This window comes from Pinus tabuliformis, chromosome 4_2 (genome assembly GCF_031772625.1).
Source record: "Pinus tabuliformis cultivar Carrire ecotype Pingquan chromosome 4_2, CPIR1, whole genome shotgun sequence".
NCBI lineage: Eukaryota > Viridiplantae > Streptophyta > Pinopsida > Pinales > Pinaceae > Pinus > Pinus tabuliformis.
The window spans coordinates 252,887,843-252,900,992 of NC_142304.1; the positions used below are offsets into that span (position 1 = coordinate 252,887,843).

Consider the following 13,150-nt stretch of genomic DNA (forward strand, 5'->3'; position numbering starts at 1 on the left):
GAGATGAAATCACACAAAATCATCACCCTTGAGAGTTTGAAGAACACCAATGATGGTAGGTGGTAATATGTGTGGTCAGGTTTTCTCCTAGCTTCCCTTCAAACTTAGGAACATCATATGGTAATTTGACAGGCATAGGTGGCCAGATAATATCATGGAATATGGGGTCATTTGTATGTTCTTCCAAGTTCTACAAATTAAGTGATGCTAGAAATGGAAGTTGATGTTGGTTGAATGAATTGGAAGGTAAATTTGGACTCCGTGACATACTGTATGGTCCACCCATAACAAAGATAATGGAAGAATAAGGTTTATTAAAATGATACTAAACCTAGGGAACTAGACCCATGGACCAATAAACGTGGTAAATGGATTTTGATCCCCAAGGTGATTGCACCCAAGAACAAAGGAGCTCCCAAAAACACGAATACTAATGGAGTTGCCCCTGACACTGGAAGGTGACCTCCTAGTACAAGCATTGTTGTAAGCATAAGAACATGTTTTCATAACAACATTAGTGGGGTTAGTGCCCCCATGTAAGCTACCCATTCGAAGGAATGAAGATCTCCATAGAAGAGAATTCCTCCTAATAGAACTACCCCATGGTTGAGATGTTCCTCCAAAACATTATTTCCCCCACACTAACTAGGGAAAAATGTAGATTCCCCCTGCATGTTTCCGAAAGAATATAGACACAAATTAAGCATTGAAATCCTTGACATGATTGAGCTAGGTGGAATCCACACTGCTTCCATTGGTTGGCTCAAGTTTTCCCCTACTCCAAATAAAAATGTGGATGAAGGTAGCGTTACAATTAAACTTGGAAAACTTGTAGGGGTTACTAAAGAAATTGGTAGAATGCCCCATGAAGAGGACAAAGGTTTTTTCAGTGTTAGATAAGTGGGATCTATCACACTAATCAGTGGTAATAATAACATGGTAGAAGATACTCCTGACGAAGATGGAAATGACAAACTGATTTCCCCTATAGAAAAAGATCCACTCTCACCAAACATCGGAGGAGAGAATAAGGAAAAAGGTTCAGTAGCGAAGGCACTTAATTGTAGAATTATAGGCTCAAGAGGGCCAATTAAACATGGGTTGATGTGCATCAGAGAACTCTCATCTATAACTTTAATAATAACTAAGTGTTCCCTCCTAAAACTAAGGTTATCCATCCCAACCTGGGTTTGGTCTAAGTCTTCTCATACTAGAGATATCCTACATCTTCTAGGTGGTGGACCTTCCTCTTTTGGAGAAATGTCTAAAAGTTTTTGAGAATGTCAGATAGTTTGGTCATGAGCAATAAATATATTTTATTGTTTAATCAATTAATGTGAGACAATTCTATGTCTAACTAGACTCAAACCAAACAAGAAACACTATAAAAATACCTACGAGATATAACAAGCAAACCACCACAAAGGTACCTCTTGAAAGCTAAGACTCTTGAAGCAATGAAACCCTAAATTATGTTGGACTATTGAAGTACTTGAAAATTAATTACCCCAACCTCCCTATATCAATCTTAATTGGTGCAAGTGACCTCAATGGGATTGAGCGTCGCCCACCAAGAGCACTGATATGGTGATTGACGTCTATCTTAGGTACTATGGGGACTTCCCACTCACATTCAAGTAGGTAAGAGCCCTAGAAGATAAGGAAATAAGGTTACCACTTTGCAATCAAAAAATTGGGGGGACATGTGTGATTAGAACCATACATGTAGATAGGGTATCTAAGCCCGAAGTATCTAAAGGGATTGCTCAAAGTGAGCCTTATGTCTCTCAGGGAGATCCCCATGTAACATGCACAATTCATAGACACCAATAGCCTCAGAGAGGGGATGTCACTCCGAAATTATTAATGCGACAATGTGCTTAGCTCCTATGTGAGAGGAGCTTTCTCGATGATGCCATTGTGAGAATGGATTTTACTCTTTAGTAGTCGTATTTTTATTTTGATAGCATTAAAGATTTTCCTCTGCAAACCCTACTCCAAGGCTCTACAACCCTAAGCTACTATTGATTTTCTATAACCAAAAAGACCAGTTAATGTTTTTAGTGCTTTATTTTATGGTTGTTGATTACTGAGGGGTACAAAGTGCAACTGAGATGGTGTGAAATGACTCAAGACCAATCCTAATGCAAAATATATGAAGTCCATTTTTTTCTTTCAATTTTGATGAAATCTAACTCAAAGGAATGGTAAAGAGTATATTTCCTTTTTTACAAGGAATAAGCAACCACACACTCACTTTCAATAGTCACTCTAAAATTAACTAAATCTAGAAAATAAACCGGTCAACAAAACAAATAAAAAATTCAAAATAGAAACCCTTAAAAAATGCCAAATCAAGAGCACCAACATGCATTAAAAAAATCAAAACTAAGGATTTGCAAAATAAAACATGAACAATGAATCATCACACATGGATAAACAAGTTCAAATAGAAAGTAAGTTTTAGATTTGCAACTCAATTTAGATAGAAAGCAAGCATAAACCTATAGTGACTTGGAAGGGAAATGAACCAAATACTAAACGAGGAAACACGACTAGAGAGGCTATATTTCCTTCAAGAGTATATTTCCTTTTTACAAGGAATCTGATAAAATGACATATCAAATACCCATAACCTTAAAAAGTGCCACCTCTAGATTCCATGTCAAACCTTCCTTTTATTCAACAAACTCATCAACAAGAGACCAACAATAACAAATGTACCAAGGCAAATCTTCCACAAACTCTAACTCAAGAAGACACCCTTTCTTTCAAACTTTGGCCCTTCACATCTTCTCTTCCCTTCTTCGTGATATTTCATACCACAATTCATCAAGTGTGTGTCTCCAAATGAGCTCCACCTTCCCCTTATTTATACAATTCAGAGGGGGTGCAAATAGACATGTCCATTGGAGTAGGGTCAACTTGACATGTAGGCCGACTTGGCACCTACAAGGGTTTCTGACCCAAAATTACATATTTAATAATTCTTTTTCTTTTTCTTTTACAGTAGGTCTAAATGGGACTTTGACTTAAGAACCTAGAAACATGAAGAACATGCTTGTATAGAAAAAAAATAGTGTTTTTTTTCTTTTTTTACATAGAATATATAATGGTACAAATTATGAAGACCAAAACTAGTTACATTCTCCAACACTCTTTCTTAACTAGGGAGGTATTCATAATTGTACACATGGTACAAGGATATTCTCAAACTGAAATATTCTCATAAGAAGAGTGGGATCGATAAGTCATCTTTAAGCATCAACATCATAACTAACATTATCAACATAGTAAGACCTTTAACTAACAATCTCTATTTACATCAGAGCATAATGCTAGGAGGCTTTACGTGAGACACCACACTACATATTGTAGCACATACCCCATTCAGATGTTCACTGGGTATGCCCTTTTAGGACTATTATTATCTTGGATTACCCATCCTCAAGAAATTCCACTCCTCCTCTACCACTCTTATCTTAGATACCTCTCCAATCCTCAAAGAGTGCCAGTCCACTTCCTATCTTGGATTCTTTATCCTGGAGGAGTATCATTCCTAGATGCTTATCTAATCATTCGGACTCCATTCTCTCTCCATGGCCTTCACTAGACGAACGACTATTATTCCTGGCCTAGTGCATGACACATGAAGAAGAGAATATAATGTCCATATCACTCTCAACTAGAGAGGAGATCCTTGTTCCCTCTTGATTAAGGAATAGATCCTTGCTCATTTTCAAACATTTAAGGAGAATTTTAACTCCCTCTTAAGTAGAGACAAGATTCCTTACTTCCTTTTACTTGGGAAGTCATAACCACAAGTTCTTTTAGCATGTCTTCATCACTAGATCGACTACTAGTTCTTCATGGAGATCTTTAGGTAGTTACATGGTTCCTCCTTTTCTTTGCACCTCATCAAATTGAGTTTCATTTTCCTAAAACCAAATTGTGACAGGATCATGACATCAACCTTTCACATCACTTTCCTCTATCAATAAATAAATTATATTGAGCCAATTCAAGTAGAGCTAAACATGGCTTCTTCTCATCATGAAAGTGATCCTCATTGTTATATGAACATTAGGTTATCTTTTTGTACTGCTACCTTTCCACCCCAAGATGATATAGACATCTTGACCACATAATATTCCAAGGATTACCAAATCAATCCACTCACTCCATGTATTAATTGAATTGAGTTCAAAACAAACAATTGTAGATGCACTTGCCTCAACTACCATTATTTCTACAACATTATTCCAAGTAGCAAAACCTTATACCGACTAGATAATTGGCAATACCAAAACATCAAGATCATAATTACCTCAACATGATGGCCTCTTGTCAAAATATTAGATTCTGCTTACGAGCTTCCCTTGAGATCAACATTGTTTCATATGGTCTTATCTCCGTATTGTATAAGAATCCTTCTCCATGCATTCAATTTTAATCAAAGCGTCCATGGAATGAACTAATACTCAAGCTACACTATCTTCTTCCTATTCGTTTTTATAGCATTGGACAGGTGTTTTAGTCTTGAATTTGGTGAGAGAGGCTAAAAAACACAAGATCTCCAGAACCCAAAAAACGTTTCGGGAGAAAACACCCATAAACAATTCAATTAAATTAATTGATCGATAATTTAAAAATCCCTAAGTCTAACTTAGGGAAATTGATTAATTAAAGGGAATTAATTGAGAAAAGTAACAAAGCTCTAGAAACTCACATATATTGAGTTTGATATGATCTTAGCCGTTGATGGAGATCTAATCTCGTTCATTGTTTTAACAAAAAAATATTATAAGAGCAAGAAGATGGGGATGGAAAAGATACATCAGTAGTGTGAATTCCTTGGAAGATCGAACTACCCACTTGCAAAGATTGAATAAAAGAGAGAAATTAGAACCACAAAAAAAAAGAAATGAAATTGAGAGAGCAACATCAAAATGTTCCAGCGAAAATTCCCCATAACAAAAAATTTCTTAAAAATAATAAAAAGCCAATAATATAATTCACTTAAAAAAAAAATCTCCTTTGCAATAAGTACCATATACAATATATATAAATACAAACTATATATATATATATATATATATATATATATATATAGATATAAACTACTACACATAAATAAGAGAAAGCATTACCTCGACTTCTATGTCATTAATGAATTTTTAATTAGTACTGTACCACTTTATAAATCTTGACTCGACATCTTTATTCATCGAACCCAACGAATATAAATGAAAATGATTTTACACTCATAATCCAAACTCACTTACTATATCCTCTTCAAAGGCGTTGGCATTCAAGCTAGAATTTACTAGAGCATCCATTTTGTTCTTATCTAATTGAATCCTACTTTTCTTTTCATTTAATTAAATTCAATTTTTTTCCTAGGTAAATAATTTCAATTTTTTCATTCACGTTTGAACGTTTTTCAATTTGCTTTCTAACTTATTAGTCCCTGCCATCTAGCAATGGCCAGGGACTATAGTAATCCAAAAGCGTTGCTATAGCATTAGTTCCAATCCGTTCAACTCTGTTATACGGTGATTAGACCAAAGTTTTCAACTGCGTTGTGTTTGCTATTGCCGGGATAAACCAAAGTCTTCGAATTTAATCTGGTTTGCCATCTTATTTGGCCTCTTCCCGAGGCGGAAGAGGCTGGAGCATAGCCTATTTTTCTTTAGCCTGTTTATTATTACTGACTGTCAACGGTTTCCATATTAATGTTGACATTAGTTTAGCAGTATGAAATGCTAGCAGAATTACAGAGTTTGGAAGTGTCAAACTGAACTAGAACTAATTTATAAGTGGCTGAAGTTGCCACTTGTTGCCATCGGTTACTGCATGTTGCATGCTTCGGTGTCTGCATGTTGATTCGGTGTCTGCATGTTCATAATTGTGTTACAGCTCTTATACTATCTCTATCATAGCGGAAAGAAGAAAGAGCGTGTACGGTTAGTCTTATCTGATACGGTCCGGTGACCTGAGGAGTCAGGACGAGAGCGGCGAGTCAGTACTCAATACTGCATGGAAGAGGATCATACAGTGCGCAAGAAGATCATACATCGTACAGTGAGTTGGTGGTACTTCAGTTGCTCTTAGTATTTACGTTGGCTTCTCTGGCTTCTTTATGCAAGTAGGTATGGATTCTTTCTGCTGGTAGGTTCTTCCTCGCCCAGAGACGCACAAAGAAGAGAAAAGGATTCAGTGATGATATTACTAAATAGAAACAACTATTATGTCTATCATGTATTAGCACCGGAACTCTGGCGGCTAGCACTTCGACTGTGAAAACAAGTGCCAACAGAAGGACAGGAGAAGCAAAGAAGAGTGAAGGTGAAGTGCACCTGATCCTCCTAGCTCCAACACAGCAGGTCCAAGCAATAGGCCGAAGCCCTCTCGTTCGGACCCTCTGCGGATTCCCTCCAAGTTAGCCCAGCAACAACAGCCGCAGCAGCAATTGGAAGAGAAAAAGAGAAGAGTATTCACTCCGCTGCCCTACCGGCTTAGCTTCTTGGCATGGTGAGCTTTAAATCAATTCTTGCAAATCATTCGCAGAATAGTGCGGTAGATAGCCAAGAGCTTCCAATAGACAACCTCTGAAGAATTCAATGCGCTATAAAAGCCAGTCAGTTGAATATCTTACAATAAAATACCTACAAAACAATAAAGATATATGTTGCAGAAGGAAACCTAGGTATAACACACAATCCCAATCACAATTCCAATCCCCAAAAAGGAAAAAGAAAAAACAACAGAAGGGAACATGCATACATACCAGATATCTTCAGGAATACCGTATCTGATGAGTTCTTCATTTTAGAACTTATCAATGAGCATTACCTGTACTTGCATTACCTGAGCTTTACCTGATCTTTGCTCCATGGCACTGAAAGTTCTTTAGCTGAGACCTGCGAGCAACCTGAACGCAGAGTTGTGGCCCTCAGCCTCCATATTCCATGATAATGACGTTGATTGAACTCTCTAACTGTATTTTTTTTTGTTCATCACGAATTTATTGCAGAGAATATCAACTAATCTACAAAAATAGGGTTGCATCTCCACAAACAAAGGAGCACCAGAATAAGCTTTGCTCTCGCTCTCCTTAGAGCATAAGCAGATTGGGTTGTTTACAGTGAAGGCGATAATGACAATGCTTACAGATTGGGTTGCTTATAGCGAAGGCCATAATGACAATGGTTACAGCGAAGGCAATAATGGCAATGCCACGGACAACTCGTTAGTCTTGCGGAAGCCGATACCGGGGCATAGCAATGACGGAGTTAAAGCGAATTTGACATGTTACATTAACCATGCATGCAGCCAATGATTTAAGTGCACGGTGTTATGCTCTCGAAAAACATGCGGCCAATGAATTATGTGCACAGGTGTTATGCTTTGGAAGAACATGATAATTTGAGGTCGAGCTTCTTGTGAACCTTTGTGCTAGTATGTTGTAATTATTCTAAGATCTCACATTGAATGTCGGCTATCTTTTTTCTTGACCTTCAAATCGATGAAAAGAATGACCAGTAATGTTAACTATAATTGTCAATATTGACTTATTTATGATTTCTTTGTGTAATTTAAATATACATGTACAACAATGAGTCCTATTTGATTTTATGCTTAATGAAGTTTGACGCTGGGTTTTAAGCCAAGTCTCAATCACTAAATAGAGATTATTCCCAAAGATTTCTTTTCCGCTCAAGTTCACATGAAAAAAAGCAGCAGCTTTAATTTTTAAAAAGAGAAAAGCAGGTTCAATGAAGCCTTCTTATGCGTCGCAAGTATACAAACATATATATATGCAAAAATTGTAGTTTTTACTTTATTCATTATTTGATTTTATGCTAAATGAAGTTTGAAGCTCGGGTTTTAGCCAAGTCTTAATCACTAAATTAGAGATTATTCCCAAAGATTGCTTTTCCACTCAAATTCAAATAACAAAAAAGATTGCTTTTCAATCGATAACTGGGTGATCACTTCGGGGCTTGGCTTTTTGATCACATTTTCTTCTATTTATACGTCTGCAATGAAAGGTAGGCCCATCACACCCTTATTTGACCATCTTTATTACCAAGCACTCTTTTAGGACTTTAAAGCGTAATTACGTATATAAATAATGACCAACGGATACGGCTATAAAGTCGAGGGGCCACCATCGAGAGGGAGAGGTGTCGCAACACCAAGGGCAAGGGAAGCAACACGAGTAGTTCAAGATGCAGCGAAAGATGAAGAGCATAAACAATTGCATAGATAGTTGAAGAACCAGCGGTTTCACTCGAAATGAACACGTACTTGGTTGAATACACAACTGAATACATGCACTTGGCTGAATACAAGCACTTGGATAAGTCGTAAGGTTAAGTAGGTGGAAAGTGAATTGCAAAGGTAAAGGGAGGTAGCTCATTGCATTGACGCACTCCACAAAATAACGACTTCCCGCCCTAAAGACCGGTTGGGGATTGGTCTATAGCTGTACCTGACTTCCTAAGAAGATGAATGAATCCAAGCAAGTGGTCTAGGTTTCAAACATATATATTGGAATACATGGAAAAAATTGTAGTTTTTTCATTCTTCAGAAGATCTTGGCTATCTACCGCACTATCCTGTGAATGATTTGGAAGAATTGATTGAAAGCTCACCATGCCAAGAATTTAAAGCTCACTAAAGTTGCCCTTATCGCTGCTTATTAGTAGTTTAGTCTCCTTTACGCACAACTTAGTTTCCTTTACGCCACAACTTAGTCTCCTTTACGCAAAACTTAGTTTCCTTTACGCACAGGAGACTCACTTGTTTTCAACAGATTCTCTGCTCTGCTACTGAAGTTTCCTATGACTGTATTAAATCTTAGATGCTTTCGCTTCAGCACAAGTAACTAGTTTTAACTTGATGCAGGGACTTGCTGCCTCGCAGCTTCCCTTGTTTAAAATATAAATTAAATGACTTAAATTACTTCAATAGACTTAACTACTTCTTACCCTGTACACTTTTCTCATTAATATATATATGTTTATCTAATTATGTTAAGTTTTTTAATTCAAATTTTTATTTTATTAGTGTAAATAAAAGATTTTGGCATAATATATAGATTAATCAATTATTAATATGATTCTGTTAATTATGCTCATTGACATGTTTATTTTAGATTTGGGTTTTCAGAATTTCAATTTTATTATGAATAATTATTGAGTAGGTGATAGAGATTTAACTTTAGTAAAATATTTTTAGTAGTATATACACATCAAAGATTTAGATTTATTTCCAAATTAATTATGCATTTTTGCCTTTTATTTAAATTTATTAATTAAAAAAATGACATATCAACTAGTGTCAAGTAAAATAAGTTATAATTTTTTGGCCTGTAATATTGACAAACATACAAACTATAGTATTTACCCATAATATTATAACAAAATTGCTTAATTAAAAATCTCAATAATAATATAAAAATGTATCTCCATAATTAAAATTCATATATATATATATATATATATTAAATTTTTTCCTTATCAAAAAATAATAATTATTTTAAATAAAATTATAATTTAATCAAATTTTTTAATTTGATATACTATTTAAATACTTATAACTAATAATATTTACATTCACAAATCTACACCGTACTCTTTGATTGAGAGAGATATTCATATGACAAAAGAAAGAGATACCCTGAGATACCTATATGACAGGAAAACAACTATTTGTTACTTTAATGTGGGCCTCCTTTTTGTCTCCCGTGGGTTGTCATATTCTTTGATAGAGTGGGATACCTACGTTACATGTAACATGTAATACGAATTGTATACACGAATTGTATACGGTCTTCACCAAGAATATGGTGGGCCCGGCGTTCGTTTCTTCTCATCAGATCCTTATCGCTCTGATAGAGCAATGTTAAGTGTCACCTGCCACTGATGTAGCCTTTGTTTGGGATTATAAAGATTTTAGAGATGGTTTCAAATCTGGAAATTTTTTGTGGTGTGTGATGCGCGCTGTGGAGGCGTGACTCTGCTGCACGCAATCCTGTCCAATCATCAATGGAGTTTGTGCTCATGCGTTAACTCCGGATATCCCTCTTATAATTTTCCCTTAAATCTCCATATATTTCCCTTAGGGTCTCATTGTTTTAGATCGCACGAACAAAGTTGCTGCCGATCAGGTTGGAGGGAGAAAGGTGGGAGAAATATGGGCACCCGGGACAGCTGCTTCTGCTCTGGCCATCAAGCCATTGATATTGTTGTGGTAGGAGGCGGCGTTGCAGGGCTGGCCACGGCCCTTGCCCTCCACAGGTCTGTCTGGTTTCATCTCATATTTTCAGCTTAATAGTGCAGTAATGATACTGTGGTTGTGCATACAAAAGTTATGACCCAACATTTTATATGGGGATGGGATGCACGCAGGATTGGCCTTAAGAGCCTAGTGTTGGAGCGCTCTGATTGTCTTCGAGCTTCTGGGACGGCCTTGATTCTGTGGGCCAATGCCTGGAAAGCCCTTGAAGCTCTTGGTGTAGCAGATACACTTCGTGCAGATTATTGTTTGCTCGATGGGTAGGTAACTTATATTATTAAATTTTAATTTGATTACAAATTTGACCATATTTTAAAATCTACAGTTTCAGCATTTAATTTAATTTAGAAAATAAAAATAACAATCAATCAAAAAGCTTGGCCTTACTGACTATGCAGGATACGAGGTTTCTCAAATTGCTCTGGTGTCCAGAAAGATGTTGAACTCATAAAAGACCGCACAGGGTAATTTATCAGTCATTAATATATAAAATTATTTTTTCATTGCAAATCGGGAATAAAAGATAACAAATTATACTCAGGTTAATTTTTAACTTTATTGTAATGTTCAAGGGGATCAAGTATGAATTGCCTGGAATCTCGGTGCGTAGAAAGAAGCGTGCTTCTGGAAACACTAGCCAAAGCGTTGCCGGATGGAAGTATCAGATTCAACTCTAAACTTGTTTGCCTGCATAAAAAACCAGGTTCTCCTTTCACCACACTAGAGCTGGCAGACAGAACTTTCATAACAGCTAAGGTAGGGTTGTAGGTAATGTTTTTAGGATTAATTATATCACTCAGTTTTGGTACATGTTTCGAATTAATTAATATAATTCATTTTCAGGACAAAGGTTCAAAATTTTGATCAAAATTCAATGATGTGATTAATCTGAAAAAACAATCTCATTATCAATATATATCACAAAAGTCTAAAATCTAACATTTACATAATTTCTTTGCTTTAAATTTATGCTTTTCATCAATATATATCACAAAAGTCTAAAATCTAACATTTACATAATTTCTTTGCTTTAAATTTATGCTTTTCAGATCGTAATAGGTTGTGATGGTGTAAATTCAGTAGTTGCACCATGGATTGGTTTAGAAGCAGCTAAGCCCTCAGGCCGTGCTGCCATCAGAGGGATGGTAACGCTTCCTGAGGACCAGCAATATACAGTAGAGAAAAAGATGGTACAAGTAGTGGGTAAAGAAGTAAGGGCAGGATTCATTCCCTGCACAGACCAAAAAGTGTATTGGTTTATAACAAGGAAATCACAACCGCAAGGTATATGATTTCCACAACCATTCAATTTGATGTATTATGCAGGCGTTTCGCTTTTATTTATTTTTTCATCAATACTACCAGTAGCTAGTGCTGAGGTGAGCTTAATTCCACAGATGCGGATGTATCTCGCGATCCCGAAACCCTGAGATGCGCAGCGTTAGAGTCGGTGCGAGATTTTCGCGGACCCATTGGAGAGTTTATAAAGTCCAGTCCCGCAGACACGTTGAGTTTGGCAGATCTAAAGGTACGATGGTTTTGGCCTTGGGAATGGGACAGCAAGGCAAAGGGAAAGGGCAGCGTGACTCTCGTTGGAGACGCATTGCACCCCATGATGCCAGACCTGGGTCAGGGTGCTTCCTCGGCCATGGAGGACGCTGTGGTTTTGGGCAGATGCTTGTCAGTCTTAAACCTAAATTTTGAGGATATAAATTGGGGAGAAAAAGAAGAAAGAATGATAGAGGAATGTTTCAAGCAGTACGCAGCTGCAAGGAAATGGAGAGTGTTGGGTATAAGTGGAGTAGCATTTGTGGCGGGCAATGTGATGGATGGCTACTCCTCTTTCCTTCGATTCGTTCGTGAGTGGGCTTGGCTGCCTTTCATTTCCATGTCTTATATGACTTACTTTGCAGCCTCTGACTGTGGGACTCTGCCCCTCCAGTCAACCCCAGCCCATCCTTATAAACTTTAATGTCCATTGCAAATGAAGTGTTTGTCGTCCTCTGGACCAAAAAAGTATATTCATGCGGACCCCCTCAGGTTATTTGTCGTTAATACTTCATTCGTATTTTCACATAAAACAAGGGGGGACGCATTGTGTGCCTACGATATCTCTTGTATACTAGACATACCAATTTAGATTTATTTATCTTGTATACTAGACGTACTAGTTTAAATACTAGACATACCAGTTTACATTTATTTATTTATATTGTGTAATAGGCTTGCATTTATTTATTTATATTGTGTAATAGGCTTGCTGGTTTAAATACTATAATTTTGGTTTAGATAATTTTTTTTCCACTTTCTGTATTTCAAAAAATATGATTTTTTTGGCCTAAGCTAAAATTAATCAAATTAAAATAGATTTTCGTTTAATTATTAATTATTAATTATAATTATAATTATTAATTTTAGTTATTTATTTTTTTATTTTTCTTATAATTTTTATTTTTTTAATAATTTGACCATGATATTTACATAACATAATAGTACGACATATTCTAACCTCTATTTCATAATGAACATATATATATATATCTCAAATATTTTGAGACACAAATTTGATCATTTTCGGGCCAGTTAAGATGCATCTAAGATAGTTTTATTATTAATTATAATATTTAGTGGACATTACTATTAAAAATATTATAAAATAAAATAAAACTAAATATTTGTAAAATATTTTGATTTTGAAATGAGTTGTTTTTGGATATGTGGCATTTATAAGTCATGATATTGGCCCATGGTAATGTAACAAAGACTATCTAAAAATTAATAATATCCATGATAAAATCGGGATAAATATGCATGGTTAAGAATCTTGTTATATTGTAAGTTTATT

The 13,150-nt window shown here is 36.0% G+C and overlaps 2 protein-coding genes across 3 annotated transcripts in view; both read left to right on the top strand.

Moving 5' to 3' along the window:
- Positions 1-12,511, top strand: part of LOC149168962 (monooxygenase 2-like) — a 41,500-nt gene extending 28,989 nt beyond the window's left edge. The window contains exon 7 of the mRNA XM_089428490.1: positions 12,346-12,511. The gene's annotated coding sequence lies outside the window, so the exon portion shown is untranslated. The remainder of the gene's footprint in view (positions 1-12,345) is intronic.
- LOC149168963 (monooxygenase 2-like) lies at positions 10,241-12,511 on the top strand. Of its 2 annotated transcripts, none has more exons than XM_089428488.1 (5): positions 10,241-10,565; positions 10,704-10,769; positions 10,878-11,061; positions 11,355-11,589; positions 11,703-12,511. In XM_089428488.1, the coding sequence occupies exons 1-5, from the start codon at positions 10,381-10,383 to the stop codon at positions 12,275-12,277; spliced, it is 1,245 nt and encodes a 414-aa protein (XP_089284614.1). In that variant the 5' UTR covers positions 10,241-10,380; the 3' UTR covers positions 12,278-12,511. The 2 variants fall into 2 exon arrangements, with proteins under 2 accessions (XP_089284614.1, XP_089284615.1); XM_089428489.1 differs by having other exon boundaries at positions 10,887-11,061.
- Positions 12,512-13,150: the final 639 nt, after the last annotated feature.

Coding starts and splice junctions, on each gene's coding strand:
- LOC149168963 (XM_089428488.1), top strand. CDS start 10,381: ATGACCCAACATTTTATATGGGGATGGGATGCACGCAGGATTGGCCTT. Junction 10,770..10,877: donor CTCATAAAAGACCGCACAGG/GTAATTTATCAG, acceptor GTAATGTTCAAG/GGGATCAAGTATGAATTGCC. Junction 11,590..11,702: donor AAGGAAATCACAACCGCAAG/GTATATGATTTC, acceptor TTAATTCCACAG/ATGCGGATGTATCTCGCGAT.